General features: G+C 61.8%; 2 protein-coding genes and 1 long non-coding RNA gene across 11 annotated transcripts in view; 1 reads left to right on the forward strand and 2 right to left on the reverse strand.

The window, feature by feature from the left end:
• Window positions 1–15: 15 nt before the first annotated feature.
• Window positions 16–6382, reverse strand: Homer3 (homer scaffold protein 3). The gene is made up of 10 exons (XM_020159140.2): window positions 6282–6382; window positions 4735–4811; window positions 4503–4659; window positions 4153–4284; window positions 3298–3405; window positions 2501–2622; window positions 1546–1702; window positions 1188–1298; window positions 1006–1092; window positions 16–644 (listed from the first exon to the last, which is right to left on the reverse strand). Exons 2-10 carry the CDS (start codon window positions 4746–4748, stop codon window positions 453–455), a joined length of 1080 nt encoding a protein of 359 aa, XP_020014729.2. The 5' UTR covers window positions 4749–4811; window positions 6282–6382; the 3' UTR covers window positions 16–452.
• Window positions 6383–15930: 9548 nt separating this feature from the next.
• Window positions 15931–17524, forward strand: LOC141416323 (uncharacterized). The gene is made up of 2 exons (XR_012441093.1): window positions 15931–16062; window positions 16859–17524. It is a non-coding gene; the product is annotated as an uncharacterized lncRNA (long non-coding RNA).
• A 4346-nt stretch (window positions 17525–21870) lies between these two features.
• Window positions 21871–23416, reverse strand: part of Sugp2 (SURP and G-patch domain containing 2) — a 29746-nt gene continuing 28200 nt past the window's right edge. For 7 of the 9 annotated variants that reach the window (XM_074053621.1, XM_074053623.1, XM_074053625.1 and 4 more), the window contains exon 11: window positions 21871–22088. The gene's annotated coding sequence lies outside the window, so the exon portion shown is untranslated. The other 2 variants (XR_012441235.1, XM_074053624.1) reach the window with 2 other exon arrangements.

Below are 23416 nucleotides of genomic sequence, written 5' to 3' on the forward strand. Positions count from 1 at the left end.
CCACCCGGAGCTCTGCCGCCAGGGCACGACCTCGGCCTCAGTCTCCCCAGGTTCAGTCAGCTGGCTGTCGTTGGAACCAACTGGAGGCTTCAGGGTTGCATCCTTGGTGCGTCCCTGATGCCCACGCTGAGCCGTGGTCACGATGAAGGAGTGAGCCAGGGGCCACCAAGCAATGTGGAGGAAGCCAGGCTCCGGGCCACATGGCCACACAGCCGGGCGAGGCAGGAGGCGCGGTAAGGACGGCGGGGTACCGGGGGCCGCACACCACACAGGCAGCCACGCTTAGAAGTGTAATGCGGGCACCGCGCCCGGGATTCTGGAACTACACTGGGAAATGCTCGAGAACAGCCCAATGGCTGCGGCCAGCCCCAGACTGCCCGGTCCCCCTGGTCCCCGCCAGGGCCAACGCTCCACTGTCCCCTGCGCTCGCAGAACGGCCCGGGACAGCAGACTCAGGGCGCAGCCTCGGCCAGGCGGGCCAGGCCTTCCCGAAGCTCGCTCAGCTCGAACAGCCGGACGTCCAGCAGCTGCGCCGCGCGCCCCACCTCGGCCCGCGCCCGCTCGCGCTCTGCCCGCGCCTCCTCCAGGCTGCGCTCCGTCGCCCGCAGCTGGTGCTCCAGCTCCGCGTTGCGTGTCTCGAGGTCCTGGGGGGACAGGGCGAGCAGGCTTGGGAGGCGTGCCCAGCTTTTGGAGTCATCCTCGAGTCCTGTAAACCCCCCCCTGTCCCATTTTTGGGTCGCACCCCCTCTACCCAACACCGCCTGCTCCCCAGCCAACCAGACCTGGGTTCAAGAGCGGCCTCTACGTCCCCAGGCTGGGGGGTATTTATAGTTGATGGGGTCAAGCCCTGGGATTCTGCGTGACTCCAAAAGCACTTGCACAAATGGACGGGTGTGAGAGCGTACCTAACGGGGTCTGCCCACTTCACAACCTTGATCCCACTTGCCCCAAGTCTGTCCTACCCCTGGGGCTGGCTGCCCGCCCTCCCTCCGTCACCCCACACACCTGCACCTTCTGCTGTGTCTCCTCGCGCTCCGCAGCGTCCGAGGCTTCTCGGGGTCCCATGGTCTGGTTCTTCAGTGTCTGGATCTCCTGCAGAGGAAGGGTGCGTGTGTCTGTTCTGGGGTCCTCGGCTGCCGAGAGGGAGGTGAGGGAAGGTGAGGCTGGGGACCCCACTCCGAGCTCACCTGGTCTTTGGTTTGCACACGTGCCTCCAGCTGCTCCAGCGCCTGACTGGGCACCTCCTTCTCGCTGGCTTGGGGGGCCTCTGCAGCTGCCTGGGCCTCCAGCTCGGCCACCTGCAACCCACCGGAAACTCAGCCCCGATTCCCAAGCCTGCACTGACCCCTGCACCCTCCTCTGGGCAGCTCGGGATTTAGGGACTGGGGACCTGGTGAGTCTTTCCTAGTCTCAGGCCCATTTTACAGAACAAGAAACTGAGCTCCAAGAAGTGACCTGCCCACGGCCAGCCCGTGACCCTGGAGCAGGTGGGAAGTGCAGGCTCTGAGGGCCAGCGGGGTCCATGGCAGGGAGGGGCATCCTCACCCGCTGCCGCAGCCGCTCAGCCTCTGCTCGCTGGGCCTCCAGCTGCTGCCTCCACTGGGCGGCGGCCGCGTTGGCCTCTCGCAGGGCACCCGCTAGCTTATCGTTGCTGTCCTGCAGCGCAAAGAACTCGACCTCCCACTGCACCTCGCCCACCGAGCTGCGGAGACGCAGGGGTCGGCGAGGGCAGGCACTGGACTGGGGGACAGGGGCAACTGGGCAGGGAGACAGAGCAACCCTGGGCTTGGGGGCAGGACAACAGGGAGCCCGAGGTGTAGTCAGGGTCAGAGGTGGTGCTGGACTGGGGGCGGAGTCACGACTGGTGGGGTCGGCGCTCGGTGTGGGGGTGGTGCTAGGATGGGGGCGGAGCAGCTTGAGATTGGGGCGTGGCCACAGCTAGGGGCGGGGCCAAAATAGCGCTGAGCTAGGGAGTAGGGGATGGGATCGAACCAGGCGCATGGGTCAGCCCAGGAGACACCCTCAGCCCATAAGGGACGTGCGGAGAACTGGATCTGGGGTGGAGGTGCACAAGGTGGGGTTAGCCCGGAGAGGAGGATGGGACAGGGCGGAGTCAAGCCTGGGGAGGTGTGGCTAGCCAGTGGGGTTCGTGCGCAAGGGGCAAGTTCCCACCTGGATGGGGCAGGACCACCGGATCAACCTCCCCACCTTCCCCTGGTCTTGGGTCTACAGTCAGATTCCGGTGCGGGCTGCACCTGCTCTGCTGAGAACCTCGTCCACCCGACCCACTCCGGATGCCCCGCCCCCTCGCCCCCAGGCAGCCTCCACAGCTCGCTCTGCCCCGCCCACTCCCCAGGCCCCGCCCCCGGACGGAAATGTCAACGGGGCAACCTGCCCCGCCCACCGGGCAGACCAGGCCCACTCATCACTCAGCAGCCAGCGGCTCGATCTCCCCGCCCACCCAGGCCCCGCCCCCGCGCCGCAGGCCCCGCCCACTCACCCCTCGGACAGCATCTTCTTCAGCCGTTCACGCTCGGTGGGGCCGGGGGCGTCCGCGCTCTGGCTGCGGAAGAGTTTCTCCTCTCCAGGACCATTGGCGCTGACGAGGGGACTCGGGGGCACCTACGGGGGTGGAGGGAGGAAGGGGAGGGGGCGATGTCAGGAGTCACAGTGAACGGGTGGCTTTAGTTCAAGGACCGGTTAGGCTGAGGTCAGCACAGGGGCTACTGAGGTCGTGGCTGAGATCGGGGGGTCCGAATTGCCCTTGGGACCCGGGAAGGCCCTTGCCATCACTGGGATGGACTCCTGCGCTGCTCACCACCCTCCCTGGCTCCCCACGGTCCCTGGATGGGGACTGAGAGCTGTCGCGTTTAAGACAGGGGCAGGAAGTCTTCTCTGGGATCAATTTGCATTTCAGGGAGCCTCGTCATTTACGGGACTCTGAGTCCTGAGGCCAGCTGCTTCCTCGTCTCCTATCCTGTGCCCAACCCTGGGCCTGGTACACAGAAGGTGCTCGATAAATGCTGCTGAAGACAGAGAGAAGCACCCAGGGATAGTTCGTTGCTCTGCCTGGTCCTGTCACTAGCGCCTAACTCCAGGTGATGTCACATGACGTCAGGACCCCTATGATTGACGCCCCTGACCTTCCTCTGTGGTCTGTACTGGGCTCTCATTTTAGCTCACCTGTGAGCACCTCACCCTGGGCACCAGCACAGGCAGCGACCCCTCCACCCCCAATTTCAGATGCGTGTCTGGCTGACTTTGGGTGTCCAGGCGTGGGGGACAGGGACCGCTGACCTGGTGGGAGATAAGCCCCAGGGCTGGACTGGTGAGCTCGCCCCCATCCTGAGGCTTCTCCCGGGCCAGCCTGGCCGCTTCTTTCACCTCCTGGAACTTCTCTGCAAACTGGGGGTAGGGCGGGGGGAGAGCAGATGGTCAACAGTCCCCAGTCCCCTCTGCACCCACTGCCAGCCCTGTCACCTTGGAAGGGACCTTCAGAACCGCGCACATCCTAATCTCACCAAGGGGAGAAGGTCTGGAAAATTATGTCCTCACAGGGACGTGTCCGGCTGACGCTACTGTGTCTTTTAAACCTGACAGCCCTTGACAGCAGCCCCTCTGTCTTCCTGGTACTCAGCGTTTCCATTTTCAACCCAGCTTTGGCAAGCGAGACCGCTTCTCCAGTTGGGCTAGAATGCACTGTTTTATTTTAAAACAAATTTCCTTTGTTTAAAAATAATTGTGGTGTTGGGCGCTGTAGCGCCCGCCTGTAATCCTAGCTTCTCAGGAGGCAGAGATCAGGAAGATCTCGGTTCGAAGCCAGTCCGGGCAAGTAGTTTGAGAGACCCTATCTCGAAAACACCCATCACAAAAAAAGGGCTGGTGGGAGTTCAAACCCCAGTTCAGGAAAAAAAAATACTCAAGCAGTATTTTGAGGTGGCTCAAGCAGTAAGAGCGCCTGCCTAGCAAGTGTGAGGACCTGAGTTCGAACCCTACCTTGGAGCAAGTGACCAGAACCTGAATCCAAACCATGGAAGCGGAAAGGCTCATCTAATTCCGTGTACCCACCCTGCAGCTGGAGCGACTCAGGTGCACAGGGCCCAAAAGACCCAGGGCCGCCCCTCCCCCAGTCCCGCCCCTCCCCCAGCCCACCTGGGTCAGGTGCTGCTCAGAGGCAAAGCCCAAGCCATAGACGGTGTTGGCGCGACTGTCCGCCCACTGCCCGAACTTCTGGGAGGTTTTGGTGAAGGTCATGTTGGGGGTGACAGTGCTGTTGATGATGGCCTGCGGAGGGGGCAAAGTTTAACCTTGATCACGGCCGAGATCGGAATGGATAAGGCCACCTTGCCCGTGGGTCTCAGGGTCCCTGCTGGGAGTGAGGGACCAGCCCAGAAAGGTTCAGCGTGCCACCGAGGCAGAGACCAGCTCCAGGCATGTCCTCCGTCAGCCCCTCCTCCTCTGGTGCCTACACCCCATCTTCCCGCTCCTTCCCCCTTCCAAACCTTGGCACCCCCAATACTGATGATACGGTAGACATTCCGGGTAGCATCGTAAAAATAGGAGACCGTGAGCGCGTGCTTGCCCGCGGGGATCCAGTTCCTCTTGGTGGCCGGGTCGATCTGAAACACGTGTGCTCGTGTGCTGAAGATGGGCTGCTCCCTGCATGGGGACAGGGCACTCAGCGGGGGGTGGGGACAGGGCTGGGGCCAGGCCCAGGTAGGTGTAAGCTCTCACCTGGCTGTGGACATTGGTCAGGCTGGGCTGGGTGGGCCCTTAGGGGCAGCCACGGCGGTGGCAGGCTGGTTTGGCCCCTGGGGAGAGAGAGGGCTTGTATCTGAGAAGGCCAAGCAAGGGGATGTCAGCACCCACGGCCACGTGCAGGGGTCACACAGTCAATCAGCAACCAGCAATCAGAAGAGATCACTCCGCAGCACAGGCAGGAGCCTATTTTTCTGGGGCGTGTGGGGGGTGTCCCATCCCAACAGAAATCTGTCATCGTCCTGATTGCTGGGCCCCCATGGGTGCCTCCTCCACCCAGGGACTGGGCCTGGAGGCCAAGGTCAACTGTGCTCAGGATTGACAGCACTCAGCCGGTCCATCACTGCTGCCAGCTACTCAGGCAGAGACGCGGGGATCGCTGAGGCCCAGGAGTTCCTGGGCTACAGAGCGACACCCCATGTCTAAAAATAAAAAGTGGAGCTTTGCAGGTGCCTGTTGGGAGTCCAGGTCCCCACTATTCCCACAGAGGGACCCCTCAGCGCCCAATCCAAATGCACAGACAGCCGAGCCTGGTGTCCGCCACTGGGGGACAGAGCAGGGTCCAAGACTGGGAGAAATGGGCTCCCTGTCTTCCGGTTCGTTGCCCCAGCCGCCAGCCCAGAAAAGCCAGCCACACCGGGTGGGTGGGGGACTTGCTAATCCCATGCACCCCCAAATCAGAGGAGTTTGGAAGCGTGGGAGTGCTAATGGGGGAGGGGAGGGAAGTCCGGCGACTCCGAGGTCGGGGTGGGGGGGTGGTGTCCCCCCCATCCTGTCCTGGGCAGCTGCTGTGGCGGTCACAGGTCTGAAACCCGAACCCCTAAGTGGGGGAGGGGCGGCAGCTCGGGCCTGGGCCAAGCCGGGGTGACGGGGTGACGGGGTCCCCGGAATGCAGGCCCTTCCGGCCGCTCCTGCCGCGTTCGGGAAAAGTTACTCACCAGCCAGTCATGCGCTGGGCGGCCGCTGGCCAAGGGGGACCCAGAGGGGGGCCCGACACCCCCACCCGGAACCCCCCTTCCCGTGCACCCCACTCGGGGGGTCCCCACCGCGTGAGGTCACCTCATGCGCGCCCCAACTCCGGACACACCCGCAACTTCCACGGTCCCCAAGACGCTCGCTCCCCGAGTCCGGGTGCACAACTTGGGGGGCCCCCTCCTCTCCTTCCTCCAACCTCAGGTCCCCAATTTCGGGGACCCCCGCCCTCGCCCCGCCTCCAGTGGCCCCCGCTCCAGAACTTTGCAGACGTCGTCCTCCGCGCTGCTCCCGATCGCTGAACTCTGGGGACCCCCCCCGCCATCCCTCCAGTCCCCGGCCTGGAACTTCGGGGACCCCCGTCTCCGCGCCGCTCCTGCACCCCAGAACTTCGGGGACCCCTTCGCGGTTCTGCAGTGCGGAGTCAGCGACTTTGGGGACCTCCCGCGCCATGCCATCTCCTCCCCGACTCGGGAACTTCGGGACTCCCGCGCCCCCCACCCCCGGCCCCGAGCTTGGAACTTGGGGTCCCCGAACCGCGCCCCGCTCACCGCGCTCCGACTCCGCACCCGCGCCCCGCTCGCTCGCCCGCCGCCTTTGTCTGCGCCGCCTCCGGTCCCATCGCGGCCCGGCCGCCGCCGCCCCGCCTCCGGCCTCCGAGAGCCCCGCTGCGCCCCCTGCCGGCCCGGCCCGCGGGGGAGGGAGGGGGAGGGAGGAGCGGGGAGGAGACTGAGGGGGAGGGGCAGGCCCGGGAAGGGGGCGGGGTGGGGGAGGGGTGAGGAGTGGAGGGGGAAGGGGAGGGGTGGGATGGGGAGGTTGGGGTAGCGGGAAAGGGAGGGGCGGAAGGGGAGGGAGAAAGGGGGAGGGAGGAAGAGGGAGGGGCGGGGAGGGGGAAGGGGAGGAGGTCGAAGGGGAGGGGTGGGGTGGGGCGGAGAAGGAGGGAGGGGAGAAAGGAAGGGGTGAAGAGCGAGTGAGGAAGGGGGAGGGGCGGGGAGAGGAGGGGGAAAGGGGAGGGGTGCGGAGGGGGAGGTTGGGGTAGCGGGGAAGGGGGAGGGACAGAAGGGAAGGGGGAGGGAAGGAGAAAGGGGAGGAGGTCGCAGGGGAGGGGTGGGGTGGGACAAGGAGGGGGGAGAGGGGTGTGAGGAAGGGGGAGGGTGGTTTGGGACAGGGAGGGGTGAGGAAGGGGGAGGAATGGGGTGGGGTGGGACAGGGAGGGGGGTGGGGAAGGGGGAGGGGCGGGGGAGGACTAACTGGGAGGGGGTGGGGAAGGGGGAGGGTGGGGTGGGACAGGGAGGGGGCGAGGGGGTGGGGGAGGGGCGGGGTGGGACAGGGAGAGGGGCCAGGGGGGTGAGGAAGGGGCAGGGTGGGGTGGGACAGGGAGGGGGTGAGGAAGGGGGAGGGGTGGAGGAGGACTAACGGGGAGGGGTAGGTCGGGGAGGGAGGGGGAGGAGCGAAGGGGTGTGGAAGGGGGGAGGCCTGGGGGGGAGGGGCTGTGGGGTGGGGCGACGGGGAGGGGTGGGGGAGAAGGATGGGGGCGAGGATGGGGAGGGGGACAGACCTGAGCGACTGGCGCAGGAGGGAGGGGGGAGGCAAGGCTGGGGTGCAGGGGTGGAGAAGGGGGTCTAGGCTGGGGTAGGGGTGCGGATAGACCGACACAGACGGACATCCCTGTCGGGAGGAGAGAGACAAGGGGAGACAGGAAGCAGATGGACAGACGAGTTCTGGGGACAGGGATATGTGCGGTGGCCTTCCAAGGTCCAGCCCTGACCCTGATGGGGAAGGGGAGGGGCGCGCTGCTGGCTCCTGGGGTCTGCATACAGTGGGCGCCCAATGGGTGAGGAAGACAGCTGGAAGCCATGCGGGGGGGGGGGGTCGGGCATCAGCCTCCAGCCCAGCCCCTGTCCACCTCTGTGTCCCCTAAAAACCAGAGATGGCCTGGGGTGAGCCCAGTGGCCAGTGCCACACCGCAAAGATTGTTTTAAGTAGTCCCAGCTGCACTGACTCTGAAGCCAGGGGTTCAAGGCCAGTCTGGGCCAAAAGGTGCCGTCCCATCCCCGGCCCCCTACAAACTCTGGTAGCGCCTGGATTATCATTTAGGTCCTTGTGCTGAGGGTCCCAGAATCAAAGGGCCACCGCGGGGTGTGGCTGCCTGCCCTGGTCCCACACCCTGGGTGAGGCCACCAGGAGCCCCGCGCGGGTCCCTCTGTGAGCCTGGTGGCTGCCCCTTCTCTGGAGACCTCTCAGTGCCTTTGGGGTGACCGGCCCTGTGGCCGCTAAGGTGTGAATTCAGTCTGGAGACTGAATCTTGGGACAACGCGTGGCTTTTCTATGGCTTGAGCCACGCGCCCAGTCCTTTCCGCTCTGCTTATTTTGCAGATGGGGTCTCCTGAACTGTTTGCCCAGGGCTGGCCTCACACTGCGATCCTCCCCATCTCAGCCTCCCAAGGAGCTGGGATTACAGGCGTGAGCCACTGGCACCCCATTCCTTTCTGGGGGTCACACCTGTGGTCATGACCAGGTGTGATCACTTCCCCTCTTGCCCCCCGCCCCCCGCTGGCCTATCCAAAGCTCTGAGCCTCATCCCAGCATAGGAATCCGTGCCTCGATTTCCCCAACAGCTTCCAATTCCGTGAGGCACGCGCAGAAGTCCCGGAGTTGGCTGGAAGCCACAGTGGCTGAGCACTGGGAACAAAGCGAACACCGGCTGTTCCGTTCACAAAGTGACTTTTCCTTATTACCAACGAAAAACGTCCTTAAAACAAATTTTCCTTTGTAAAAAAGGATCAGGGCTTCTGGAGGCCACTCATGGTGGGCCGTGTGGCTATTCTGGGGGAGGGGGAGGGGAGGGAGGGGAAGGGGAGGGGAGGGGAGGAGGAGGGGGATGGGGAGGGGGAGGGGAGGGGAGGGGAGGAGGAGGGAGATGGGGAGGGGGAGGGGAGGGGAGGGGAGAGGGAGGAGAGGGGAGGGGAGGAGGAGGGGGATGGGGAGGGGGAGGGGAGGGGAGGGGAATGGGGAGGGGGAGGGGAGGGGGAGGGGAGGGGAGGGGAGGCGTCCCTCGGTCCCCCTGGCCTGGCTGACCTGGAGCACCCCAGACCTGAAGCTGCCTCAGCCGAGTACAAGCTCACTGGCTTCCTCTTTGCACCCTCGGTTTCTCCCACTGCAAAATGGGCTGGAGGTGGGGACAGAGTGGGGACCCCCCCCCCCGTCCCCTTGGGTGTTGGGGCCACACCTGTCCCTTGAGGGCCGAGGAAGGGTTGGCCCACAGCGGCTCTGACTGGCCACTGCCTGGTTCAGTCCAACCTGATTGTCGAGTGACCCTAAATGTCTCAGTCCTCCGAGGTGACGGTCCCTCTGGAGCAGGTGTCCTCTTCACACTTTTGACCTATGGTATGACCTGCTTACTGTCCCCTAGAACAAGCCTGACCTGACCTCCAACCTGGCCCCGGCCTCAGACCCCTTCCTGAGGAAGTCACGTCTGCCTCTCTGTGCCTCAGTTTCCCTATCCATACATTCAGCGTGGACATGGTGCCCACTTCTGGATCCACTGGGTCTTTGGGAAACATGACTGCGTGACCCTAGGTGCTTAATAAATGCTGGCTGTTATAAATGTGTGTGGGGGGGGCCAGGCATGGTGGCTCACACCTGTAATCCCAGCTACTCGGGAGGCAGAGATAAAGAGGATCAGAGTTCAAAGCCAGTCCTGGGCAAGTACTTCGCAAGACCCTATTTTGAAAAAACACTTCACAAAAAAAAAGGGCTGGTGGAGTGGCTCAAGTGGTAGAGCGCCTGCCTCGCAAGTGCAAAGCCATGAGTTCAAACCCCAGATTTGCCAGAAAGAAAGAAAAGAGTCAAAACCAGTAAGTTTGTAGGTGACATGTGACTTTGGTACCTTGTAGCACGGCTTTCTCAAAATCATGAACTTCCAGACTCTCAGCTGTCCCCACAGCCATGTCCCTCTTCCCTTCTCCACTCCCATGCACCAGCCTCCGCCCCTTTTCCTCCTGGCCAACTCCTACTCCTCCTTCAAAACCCCACCTCCGGTGCCCTTCCTCCTCTTTCTCAACACCCTCCCCAGTCCCCTGCCCTTCTCCTGTCCCATCCCTAACCCATGGGCCATGTTTGTGTCCCGCTGTGTCTCCCCCAGCCTGAGGGCACAGGGTGGACACAGGAAGGTCATGGGGAAGGGGAGTTCATTGATGACTTTTGGATCCTATCCTAAATGCAAAACTGCCCCCAGGAGGCCACAGCGCCAGGCCCCCCCCCCCGTCGATCCCAGGGGAGAAGGGTCTCGAGGCGGGCGGAAGGGGGACGGGCACTGCAGACCCCGGCTCTGGGAGGTGCCATCGGTCGCTCTGACTGTCCCCAGTCTGGTTCCCGCAGACCTAATTAGCCTGGTTTGTCGCGCGGGCTAATTACCTCGCGGTGCCAGGTGGCTGGGCGGGCCTGGCCCACTTTCGGGAGGTAGGTCACCCGGATTATTTTTGGCCGCACCGACCTTGAGGTTCACCGTGGGAAGGGCAGAGAAGTAGGGCGAGAAATCACGGCCACCACCGTCAGGAGGCCCACTGGGGACCTGGGGGTGGCCGGGTGGCCGGGGAGCTTGGGGTGCGAGCCTGAGGGCCCGACCTGAGTATGGGACCTTTTGACTGAGGGAGGAAACGGGGTGCACGGCAGGTGCAAAGGTCCTGGGGTGGGGACCAGGGACCAGGGAAGCCGGGATGACCCCAGTGGAAAAAGTGGGGGACCTGGGGTGGTGGGTTTTGTCCTGAAGGTGCTGGGGAGCCATAGAGAGTTTGGAACCGGGGAGAGAGGGAGTGACACTGCTCTCCCCGCCAGCAGGAAGGCGACCAGGTGGACTGTCTTTGTCCGAGCCTCAGTTTCCCAATTCTGAGCAGAGTCCTTGCAAGGTGGCACCCGGAAACTGCAGGATTGGGGGGCTCCGAGGCTCCCGGCCCCCGCCCCCCCGTCGCCTGCCCCCCTCCCACGCTCCTTCTGGGACCCCGGAGGGAACAGCTGTGGGAACAGAGAGCCGGAGGCCGCGGGAAGGGGCTGGGGGTCCATGTTCCCGCTCGCTCGGCGACGGCCCACGCAGCCGGGTGACTCAGACACGGCAGCCTCCTCCCTCCGTCTGTCCTGGTCCCCGAGCTGTCGTCCACGGTTCCAATTGGCCACCAGCAGCCTGGTTGTACCCGTGGGGACGTCCCCAGTCCCCATGCCAGCCCCCTGCACAGTCTCTCTCTCTCTCTCTCTCTCTCACATTGCTCATTCCCTGCTCCAAAGCCTTCCACCGCCTTCCTAGGGCTTCACAGGGACAATCAGCCTCCGCCACGCTGTCCTCCAAGGTAGTGTAATGCCAGCTCCATCAGAGCCCCCTCCTCCAGGAAGCCTTCCAGGCTCACCCCAATACCAGACTCCATGGTTTTTTTTTTTGGCCTGATCTTTTGTTCCTTTTGGGGTCTTAACTATGTAGCCCAGTCTGGCCTGGAACTCACCATCTTCTTCCCTCTGCCTCCCTGAGTGCTGGGATTACAGGAGTGACCATCGTGCCAGGCTTGGACAGCTTCTGCTCACATTTCTCAAGAGGAAGGATATTGATTGGGGTGACGGGTGAAAGCTCGGGCTGCTCTGTGGCATTGAGGAAGCCATGTAGCCGGAGCACAGTGAATTAGGGAGTGTGTGGGGCCATGGGGGCCGAGGGCGCACTGGAGGACAGGCCGGGAACTGCTGATCCACACTCATTTTTATTAATTTTTTTTTTTTCGGTATTGAGGTTTGAACTCAGAGTCTTCACCTTGAGCCCTTTTGTCACGGGCTTTTTTCCAGAAGGGTCTTGTGAACTCTTTGCCCAGGCTGGCCTCAAACTGTGATCCTCCTGATCTCTGCCTCCTGAGTAGCTGGGATTACAGGCGTGAGCCACTGGCGCCCAGCTACCTTTTCTTTCTCAGCGATGACCACAGGCTGGGCAAAAGGACATCCCCCTCCATCTGCCATCCTGCCTGGCCTTCCTCTCTCACACGAGCTCCAGGGCGCTGGCCCTCGGACGTCCCAGACCTCACGGATGAAGGAAAACATCTGCTTCCTGCAGCCTGGGGATTCCCCAAGCCCACCCTGCTGCCCCAGGAGGACAGAGAGGAGCCTGCCGTCCTGCGCTGGGGGAGGGGACGCTGGGGGAGAAAGACAGTCACAAATCAGTCACCAGCTGCATACGCCATCCATAGGCTGTGGCCAGGGGCCTGGGTTCAAATCTGAATCCACCTTGTTCTGCTGCCAGTGTACACAGAGAGCAGGCCACAGCCCGGGGAAGGGACATTGCAGCCCACATCTGTCCCCACCCGCACCCCGTCTCATCATGGCGTGGACTTACAGCGACCCCCGCAAAGGTTCCCGTGGTGGAGGGGCGGCCCCCAGTGGTGCATGGGGTGACCCAGCGACGAGTTCACCTTGAGCTCGCTGTTAGCAGGGGCCCTGGCTGGAGGAGGTGGGGTACCAGCTGTCTATGAAGGGCGACTTGCCCCAGTCCCCTCCTGTCCTCCCCACTCTGCTTCCTGGTCACCATGAGGTAAGTACTTCCTCCACCGACACTCCAGCTGCCACGACACCGACACCCTGCCTCACCTCAGCCCCACAGCAGTGCAGCAGCCAACCTGGAAACCGTGAGCCCGGACCTTCCCTCCTCTAAAGTCTCACCTTCCGGTGCACGCTCTCTGGGGACAAGTCACGGTCCAGCTGGGACGGATGTGGTGGCCATGCCTGTGACTCCATCACACAGAGGGCAGAGACATCCATCCATCCACCCACCCATCCATCCATCCACCCACCCATCCACCCATCCACCCACCCATCCATCCATCCACCCACCCATCCACCCATCCACCCATCCATCCACCCATCCATCCATCCACCCACCCATCCATCCACCCATCCACCCATCCACCCATCCATCCACCCACCCATCCACCCATCCACCCACCCATCCACCCATCCACCCATCCATCCACCCATCCACCCATCCACCCACCCATCCATCCACCCATCCACCCATCCACCCATCCATCCACCCACCCATCCACCCATCCACCCACCCATCCACCCACCCATCCATCCACCCACCCATCCACCCACCCATCCACCCACCCATCCATCCACCCACCCATCCACCCACCCACCCACCCATCCACCCATCTATCCATCCATCCACCCACCCACCCACCCATCCACCCATCCACCCATCCACCCATCCATCCACCCATCCATCCATCCATCCACCCATCCATCCATCCATCCATCCACCCATCCACCCATCCATCCATCCATCCACCCATCCACCCATCCATCCACCCATCCATCCACCCATCCATCCACCCATCCATCCATCCATCCACCCATCCATCCATCCATCCATCCACCCATCCACCCATCCATCCACCCATCCATCCATCCATCCATCCACCCATCCACCCATCCATCCATCCATCCACCCATCCACCCATCCATCCACCCATCCATCCACCCATCCATCCACCCATCCATCCATCCATCCACCCATCCATCCATCCATCCATCCACCCATCCACCCATCCATCCATCCATCCATCCATCCACCCATCCACCCATCCATCCACCCACCCATCCACCCATCCACCCATCTGTCCACCGGACCCAGGAGTCACTGTTACTCACTCAGTCGTCTGTCTCCTGGCTGTCTTTTCCCCAGCCTGAATGGAGTGACACCCTTTGCAATGGTGGCGCTCTGTCCTTTGAGCCACACCTCCGTCCATTCTGCTCTGGCCGTTTTGGAGATTGAGTCTCATGAACCATTTGGCAGCGCCAGCCTCAAACCTTGATCCTCCAAGTAACTGCGAGCCACCGTGCCTGGCTCCCTGTTTGAGGCAGGGTGTCACTGTGTAGCCCAGGCTGGCCTGGAACCCGTGATCCTCCTGCCTCAGCCTCCTAATTCCATTCAGTTCCACCCGAGGCCCCGGTGGGAATTACTTGGACATCGCAGAGCTCGTCACACAAGGACGGAACCACTCCAGTGCCTGCTGGACAGGAGTGGGACTGGGAGTCCCCAGTCACAATGGTCCCCTGAGATTCGGGGGAAGCCCAGTCTCCCGCCCTCCCGCAGTGAGACAGGACAGAGGACAAGGACTCTTGTGTCCCCAGCCTCCCGGGATGTTCTTCCTGGACTCCCCTGATTGGGACAGGATGTCCCCCCACCTTGGTCATGCAGAGGTCAGAAGCGGATGGAGACCCTGGGGAGATGGAAGTGGGGGCTGGGAGGCTGCAGGCTGACCTTGACCTGCACAGGGAGCCCAGAGGCCTTCAGCTTCAAGGCAGCGGCCTCCTTTCCAGCCTCCACCCCCGGCCTCCTGGCCTCCAGCTGACCCTGCCCACAGATCAAAGAGCTCCGCAGGCTGGAGGCTGACCGGGGTCAGAGGCCAGGGCCTGCTTGTCTAACAGCGAAGACAGTCAGAGAAATGAATGCCAGGAGCGGTGGGGCGGCGGCGGGAATTTGGGGTTCACTGCCAGTGGGTTGGGAAGATTTGGGAAGCCCCTGGTGGGAGGCTGGCACAGAAGCAAGCGTTCTGTAGGGTGGGGGAATTGGACAGACTTGGGGTCCAGCCATGGGGTGAGCTGAGGAATAAGGAAAGGCTGGCCCCAGGTGACACATCAAGGGACCCTGGGACAGCCGTGCCGATTCCCTCCCACTGGTGGCCAGGGGCTTGCAGCAGCACACAGCGATGGTGCTATGCCCTGGGCGTCCTTGAAAGCCAGCCTGGCCCCGGCAGACCCCAGGGGACCCAGCACACCCCGCCCTGGCTGTGTGACAGGGCATGGATGCCACTTGAGGTTTCACCAAGAGCCCCTCTCACTTGCCAGGTCCCTCCCTCCTTGTCCCTTGTCCCCATCCTTGGAGCTTCCTGGGGTCACCTCCTGTCTCTGTGCATTTTCCTGGAGGCTTTAAACTAAGGCCCAAAGCCACCGCTGACCACGAACAGGGACCAAAATTGAGAGCCAGTGACCTGGATTTGGGCTGGGGGTGGAGCCAGGGCTGCTGGGCGGGGCCTGGCTCGAGGGCGGGGATTGGGGCGTGGCCAGGGCCGCTAGGCGTGAGTGGAGTGGGGGCGTGGCCAGGATTTCTGGGCGGGGCCGAGGGCGGGGCGCACCTGTGCTGTGCAGAGACCACTTTGCGCACGCGCAGTGGAGGTCAGGCTGGGGCAAGGTGATAAGGTGTAAATGAGGCCACAGGGGGCTGTGATATCCAGGCACTGAAGGAGGCCAGGGTGCCACCAGCTTCAGCTTCTTGTCTGGGAAATGGAACCGAGACACCCACCTGTCTGAGTCCCTCTCCTGCTGGACTCAGCCTCAATCCCCACACGTGGCAAATGCACACCCCAGGGCCCAGCCAGAGGGGCCTTTTGTGCATCGGAGCTGCTCCTTTCCTGCAGCCAGCAGCCTGGGGATAAAGCCGGACACCTCGTCCTTCCACCCTCAGCTCTCTCCAGCATCCGCCCGGTCCACTCTGCTCTGGACACAGGCTTCCCCTGCATTCCCACCCCAGGGCCTTTGCACCTGCTGCCTGAGCTGCCTACATCCCCCTCTCCCCTCCCCCCCCAGCTATTTTGCCCGATGCTGTTCATTTAGACCTCAGTTCCAATGCCACCACCCCAGGCAAAGTGACCTCCCCTCCTGGAAGTTTCAGATGCACAAGAGGAAAGGCTTGCTGGAGAGCGAGCCAAAAAATAAGCATGGAGCCAGGTGCCCTTGGCTCACACCTGGCATCCTAGCTACACAGAAGGCTGAGATCAAGGTTTGAGGCCAGCCTGGGCAAAAAGCAAGACCCTATGTCCAAGGTAACCAGAGCGGAAAAGGGCTGCAGGTGGAGGGTTTTCCTTTTTGTTTTGTTTTGTTTTTAAAACGAGATCTCAGTATGTGCCTCAGGCTGGCTTTGAACTTGAGCTCTGCTTCCACCTCCTGCATGCTGGGACTGCAGGTATGCGCCACGGCGCCCGGCCTCCTGTGGATTTAAACATCTCCAGATGGCTTAGCACAGCGTTCCGTTACACAGAGCTGTTTCCCCACTGTTCTGAACTGTGGCTGGGTGAACGCACAGAAGAGGAAACCACAGATCAGAGGCCGGCTGAGGCCCCTGGCATGGTTTCAAAGAGGAAATGGGTGTGGCCAGGGGTGGGGGAAGCTGGTCACTGTCTCTGCCATGGGCACAGCCACAGAGTGACATCTGACTCGAGATGGGGAAGAGGAGAGGAGGCAGGTACCCAGGGATGAGGAGGAAAGGCTCCCAGGAGGACAGGCAGCACAGCATGTTCAAAGGTCCTGGGGCGGGAAGGAGCTGGGAAGAGGGTGTTGGGGCTGGAGCAGGGGGACGAGGGAGGCCCAGGGGCTGCAGGTGAGTTTTGGACTTGGCAGGGTTTTCAGTTCTGCATTGCTCCCTGGAGCCACCAGAGGGAATGGGGACCGGTGGTATCAGGGAGGTCAAGACTGAGCTGGAAGAGCAGCTGGCCAAGTGGGGGGCAGGATCTGGAAGGTGAAGAGGGACTTCAAGGCACTCCTGAATTTTCTGGCTGTGTCTCGGGGGGACCCCTGGGAAGTAGCTGGGGTTTAAAGGGTGCTCCGGGAGCCTGGCCCTATGGCTGCCCCCCTGACCCTATGGGCTGGGAGCTGGGATAGTTCTTCCAGGACACGGGGCGCTGGCTGTGAGGATGGACTTGGATTTGCCGTTGGTTTAGTCGTCCTTGTCCCGTGGAAGAGGCAGAAGGAAATAAATGGCAGACTGGACACTGCTGGGGCCCAGGGACAGGAAGGAAGCTTGCTGGCCTCCCTCCCACCCCGCTTCCTCTGGCTTGAAAAATACTCGGTTTTGCTGACGGGGCTGGGACTGAATCAGATGGCGTGGGTTGGAATTGCGGCTCTTGTCTCGGGTGACCTGTGCGGTGACTCCGTCCAGCAGCCATGTGTGGAAATACAGCCTGGCGTGGGGAAGGGGGAGTCCCTTCTCACTCTGAGCCTTTTCTGCAGGACGGGCCCAGATTCTCAGGAATGGGGACCCCGTTGTCATTAGTGTCATTTGGATTCAACTTTTTTTTTTTTTTTTTTTTTCTGGAGATAGGATGTCACTACGCAGCCCAGGTTGGCCTGAAACTCTGGATCGTCCTGCCTCGGCCTCCCAAGTGGCCTCCCAAGTGGTGGGGGGAACCACTGTATCTGGCTCTTTCTTGTTTTGCTTTGGTGCTGGGGATGGAACCCAGGGCCATACCCAGCTCGGTGGCCAGGCTGGAGACGTGGAGAGAGAGAACAGCAGGCAGGGACACCTGTGGAGCCCGATGATGGCCGTGATGGCCGGGCAGGGAAGCCAAGGTGCCCCGGGCCTGCCATTCCAAGACATGGTTCTCATGCCAGGAACAACCAAGAGCGACCCCAGAGGCCTGCCTAGGTCACTGTCCGATGATAATGTGTGACATGGCCGGGGAACAGCACAGGGACCACACCTGTGACCACAGCTCCTTTGCTGCACAGGCAGAATAATGACCTTCCTTCACCAGAAGCACCATTCAAAGTCACCTGAAACAGAAACCATTCAAATGCCCACAGGTTCAAAAGCCCGGCGCTGGTGGCTCACGCCTGTAATCCTAGCTACTCAGGATCGCAGTTTGAAGCCAGCCCGGGGAAATAGTTCCACGAGACCCTTTAGAAAGAAGGGCTGGTGGAGTGGCTCAAGGTGTGGACCCGAGTTCAAACCCCAGTACCTCAAAAAAAAAAAAAAGAAAAAGAAAAAGAAATTGCCCACAGAAGATGGAGACATTGTGGTTGACTACTATACAGCCAGGAAAAAGAGCAGACTGTCAACCCATGACCCCACGATGGTCCCGACAGTCTTTAGGCAAAGGGACGGATTCTTCCATTTATGTGAGGTTCTGCTAATGCACACGGGGAGATGGAATCACCGCCATGCACCAGCTTCACAGAATGAAGGAGGAAATGTCACCGTCACCTCCACTGCGGCAGAAAACTGAACAAATCCAACATGAAGACACTCATCGAGTGGGCCCCACACGGGCTGGTGCGGCTCCGTGGTGAGGGGACACGGCGTCGTCTGCGAGCTCTGGGTTCATCCCCAGCACCGCACAAAAGAAACCGATGAGTGAATAAAGACGAGAAAGAAGAGCGCATGCGTGTTTGTGGCTCTAAAGGGGGAAGCCTTGGCCCCGCCCCCGGGTCTCTCCCTTGGCCCCGCCCCCGGGTCTCTCCTTTGGCTCCGCCCCTGAATCTTACTATTGGCCCCGCCCCTGAATCTCACCATTGACCCCGCCCCGGATCTCTCCCTTGGCCCCGCCCCTGGGTCTCTCCTTTGGCTCCGCCCCTGAGTCTCACTATGGGCCCCGCCCCTGGGTCTCACCATTGGTCCCACCCCTGGGTCTCTCCCTCGGCCACGCCCCCGGGTCTCTCCCTTGGCCCCGCCCCTGGGTCTCTCCTTTGGCTCCGCCCCTGAGTCTCACTATGGGCCCCGCCCCTGGGGCTCTCCTTTGGATCCACCCCTGAATCTTACTATTGGCCCCGCCCCTGAATCTCACCATTGGCCCCGCCCCGGATCTCTCCCTTGGCCCCGCCCCTGGGTCTCTCCTTTGGCTCCGCCCCTGAGTCTCACTATGGGCCCCGCCCCTGGGTCTCTCTTTTGGCTCCACCCCTGAATCTTACTATTGGCCCCACCCCTGGGTCTCTCCCTCGGCCACGCCCCCGGGTCTCTCCCTTGGCCCCGCCCCTGGGTCTCTCCTTTGGACTTGGCCCTGAGTCTCACTATGGGCCCCGCCCCTGGGTCTCTCCTTTGGCTCCACCCCTGAATCTTACTATTGGCCCCGCCCCTGAGTCTCTCCCTTGGCCCCACCCCTGAGTCTCACTCCCTGTCAGCCTCAGATCTTGATCTTGTACCTCTGTCTCTCAAGTAGCTGGGATTACAGGCAGACGTTCATGACCACTCATGGCCCTCATCTTTCTACATTCCCTGACCTCAGGTCCACTGGTCAAGCACCAGCCTAGACGGTACTGTGAAGGTGTTTTGTGTATGTGGTTAACATCTCTGGACAGTTGACCTGGGGTAAATGAGTTTGTTCTCCAACCCTGGAGGGTGGGCCTTGTCCAATCAGTTGAAGTACTTTGGAGCTGACCGTGAGCCTCCCGGGGAGAGGGGAAGGGAATTCGGAATTCTCAAGCCTGCAACAGGAAATCCTCCTGGAGCATCCAATGTGCCAAGCGCCTGTGGACCTCACCCCCATCAGGGCCATGATCCCATGAGCCAATGGCTTAAAATCAGTCTGCTACAATCTATGCACACGTCCCGCTGGTTGTGTTTGGGATGCGAGCCTGCTGGCCTCTGCTGTCCACCTCAGCCTGTGCTGCTGCCCACGGGCCGGGTTCCCAGGACACACATCAGGGGCCTTGGGTTTCAGGTCCCTGGCAGGGGACACCGGTGCTGACTGAGCTGGTGTCCTCGCCCAAAATAACCCCAGGGGCCGGGTGCACCTGCTTGGTCCCCATCACCCAACAGCCCACGGCCCGGTCCTGGGCACTTACCTGGGGTCCCTGCAGGCTGTCTGAGTCTCCTAGGGTGTGCAAGGGATGTGACAGCCTGCGTCCACACACAGGCTTGGACAGGAAAGTTCATATTGGCAAAGGCAGCAAGAAGCCATGTGTCCACCAAAGGATGGATGGAAAGACACAAGGTGATGTGCACACAGTGCACTAATACTCAGCCATGAAAAGGACTGGAGCACTGACACCTGTACAATGAACCTCACAATGCTGAGTGACAGGCCCAGACACGAAGGCCGCATGGAGTGTGACCCAGCCATAGAAAATGTCCAGAGATGGGAGGCAGAGCAGCGGCTGGGGGTGATGGCTGATGGGACTGGAATGCTCTGGAGCCAGACACAAGAGGTGGTTGATGAGGATTTCATATTAACCAGAGGCTGGAAGCGGGGTGTCAGGCCTGGAGTCATCAGGGATGACTGGCTCTCCTCCTGTACACACATCCCCGCCTCGCAACGCCTCAACCTCCCGACCGTGTGAGAAGCACGGCGCTGGGCAGAAGCCACCCTTGGACTTGGCCTTTCCTCCGGCCCAGCTGCACCGCAGCCCATAACTGCATCCCAAGTCACGTTGGGACGGCCTTTCTCTGCCGCAAGCAGGTGCAGGCACTGGGGTAAACTGAGGCTGGGCAGGGTGGCTGTGCTTGTGATCCCAGCACTCAGGAGGCCGAGGCAGGAGGATGGCGAGTTCCAGGCCAGCCTGCTTCTCACCTGGGCCTGGGGACAGGGACATGACCACACTCGGCGAGGAGCACCCTCTCCTGGGGCTGGAAGTGGCAGGTGCCAGCGTCACCTGGAACTGGGGTTCCAGTGTCAAACGTCCTCAGGGCATGGGAGACAGGAGCACACACGTGGAGCATGGGTGTGTGGATTTGGTGGGCAACATGGCTCACGCCTGTAATCCCAGCTACTGGGGAGGCGGATATCAGCAGGATCATGGTTTGAAGCCAGACTAAGCAAAAAGAGACTCCATCTCAACCAATAACAGCTGGGTGTGGTGCTGCAGGCCTGCCATCCCAGCTATGAGGGAGATTAATGTGAGACCCTATTCAAAAAATAGCTAAAACAAAAGGGGCTAGGGTTGTGGCTCAAGCAGTAGAGAGGCTGCCTAGCAAGTAAGAAGCTCTGAGTTCAAACCCCAGTACCGCCAAAAACCACAAAAAACAGAAACAAAACCCCAAACCAGCAATGCACAGTGGAAAAGCCACTTTTCCAGCTACGGTGGTGAAATAAAACCACAGTGCAGTGCTTAGGCCGAGCTCCACCGTAGGCCCCGACCACCCAAGGCAAAACCAAGTCACTCACGCTAACATCACCATTACTAACTGGACACTGAGGTGTTGAGCTGACCTCCCGAGGTCAGGAGAGAGGAGAGCCGGTCCCCACACAGGCCACCACAGGAAGGTTGCCTGACTTCATCCTTCCACGGAAGGTGACCTGCAGTGCCCCGGGGCCCCACACGCCATCCCAGCTCCTCAGTGGCCAATAGCGCCACGGGACTAAGCTGCTGGTGCCGGCCCCTCCTGTCCAGCGCAGACTGCACGTGGCTTGCTCGAGGTCACCATCATGCTGAGCCAGGGCTCACCTCGGTGGGGACCTGGTCCCCACAGGATGGGCATCAGGATGCTGTGCGACATGGGGTTCCCAGGTGAGACCCACGCCCCAGAAGACAGCCCAACCCTGTTGAGTCCAGCCGATGTGACCTGCGGGACAGGGGCTCATGGGAGGCCCAGGGCTGTGACTGGGCACGGGACAGCCTCTCCACGCAGGAGTGGGAGGAGTTCAGTTCTTCGCGTCAGCCCAGCTGTACACCCAGGGTTGAGCTGGAAGTGAGCTTGGGACAGGTGCTGCCTGTGCCCCATGCAGAGAAACTGAGGTCCCGCCATCTGCGACAGAGCGGCCTGAGCAGGGTCAAGGGGCATGGCTCACTGTGCAATCTGGATGCGAGCCTGTCCCCTCTCCAGGCCCATACGATGGCCTGACAGTGGGTAGCATTGTGGGGGCAGGAGCAGGACTCCGGCTGTGGCTGGCCCTCACTGTTCCAGGCTGGCCCTCACCAAGCATCCCAAATACACAGGACAGCCACCTGACCCCTGAGCCTCTCTGCCCGTCCTGGGCAGGTCCCTGTGGGCATCAGGAAGCTGACACAGCCCCCAACCACACACCGACCTCCCGTTTCCCATTCCCAGCCTCGTGAAGGTCCTGGGTGGGCAGGACGGGTCTCCAGCCCTGACCTCAGGCCTGTTTCCCTCTGTGGCCTGGGAAGGACTTCTTCCGTCCAGAAGGTGTAATTTCCCTGCAAGCTGGAATCCAGGCTGGCCGGAGGCTGGAGGCCCCCACCCTCCGCCCCGGCTTCACAGGCCCACAGCCTTGGGTGGTCAGCGTGCAGGTGAGCAGCCCACGCGGATGGCTTCTTCACAAGACGGAACCCAAACCAGACACAACCCGGGTGGCAGCTGCTCCGAGGGAGGCAGGACGAGGGATCGCCACCTTGGGCCCAGCGCCTGTCCCTGTGCGACAGGACATGGTCACAGGCAGAGCGCTTTCCTCTACGTTTATTGCAACGGCTACATGGCTGACAACGCTCACAACTTCTCAGAAACAAAACAAAGCCCCACGCAGCAGCGTCACCAATGTCTTCTAGGTTACGCCGGCCAAGGCAGGGCCCGGGCCAGAGCCGCTCTCCGTGGCCTGCAGTGTGGATGCGGGTGGGCAGCGAGCACCCTGAGGGGCCGGCGAGCCGTTGTCCTGGAGGCCCTGGAAGTGCAGGACAGAGGCGACACTGTGACGTGGACAGGACTGCACCCGCACACCCGCCTGCCCCACCGCCCTCCCCACAGTGGCCCTGTGAGGGTGTGCGGCCACACGGCTGTGGAAGCCACAGGAGGAGTGTCCAGGACGCTCATGGGGCTTCCAGGCTCCAGAAGTGGGCAGCGTCCACTCATATCTTTTTGTAGAAAATGAAGAACAGGCCAGGAAGGTGACACCATGGTCAGGGCAGCTGGACCCAGGCCGGATGCCTTGCTCTACGCCCATCCCTGTTCTACCCATTCTCAGACCCACAGGCCACATGGAAGCTGCTGGAAAGGCCAGGAGAAAAAGAGAAGCCGAAGCCCCACACCAGGGTCCCCAAAACTGTCCCCATGCCCTGCAGGCTGCCTCACCTGACACCATACAGAGACCCCCCACGGTGGCTCCGCCACATCCACAGTGGGGTGATGGTGGCAGGCAGAACCATAGAAAGCAAAATCCCCACTGTGCAGGAAGAGGTCCCCCACTAACGGCCTGGTCCCCCGTCCCGGTGTCTGTGGGCCCAGAATGTCCACACGGTGCCCTGTGCAAGGAGCTACGAGCAACAGGAACAGGGGACCACTGTGGAAGACAACAGCCACTGCCCACCCAGGCGGAGGCCGTTGCACAGCCGTGTTGCACTGGCGCTGAGATGCATCGTGGCAGGATGTGTTTGAGGGGCGAGACACCTTTAGTGACAGGGTCAACAGAACAGCATACGGACATCTGTGTCTGAAGCCTTGGACCCAGGGCACAGCCCTGACCATGCCGGGTTTGGACCTGTGGATGCGTGAGGGACACCCGTGTGCTCACTGCAGAGGACAGGCGGCTGGGGGGCTGGGGCCACCCCGTGGCAGGCCGGGAAGCTGGGACAGCACCAGCTGAAGAGGACAAGAGACGCAGAGGGGCATGGAGGAGAAGGAAAGGCAGAGCGCAGAGGCGCGGTGCTCCAGAGAAAGGCAAGGCGGCGTGTGACCCTGCGCCCAGACCACAGCCGTGGATTTCCGTACACACCGAGCTGGACTTGGGCTCCAGGCAGGTCCGGGGCGCGGGCTAAGGGCAATTGCTGCTTCAAGGCTTATCTGTGTCGCCAGAGCTCTGATCTAGTCAGGAAGAGAACGCCACTGTTCACAACAGGCGGGCACGTTCACGGGAGGAGACAGAACGGAAAGCGCCAGGAGGACGAAGTCTCGCAGGCCCCAGCTCTTCACGGGGAAAGGGCTCAGCTGGAACAGGTCCACATCCTGCCTAGCTGCCTCCATGCAAGGCCGCCATCTGTGCCACCCGGAGCACGA

Source organism: Castor canadensis, chromosome 14 (genome assembly GCF_047511655.1).
Source record: "Castor canadensis chromosome 14, mCasCan1.hap1v2, whole genome shotgun sequence".
Taxonomy (NCBI): Eukaryota; Metazoa; Chordata; class Mammalia; order Rodentia; family Castoridae; genus Castor; species Castor canadensis.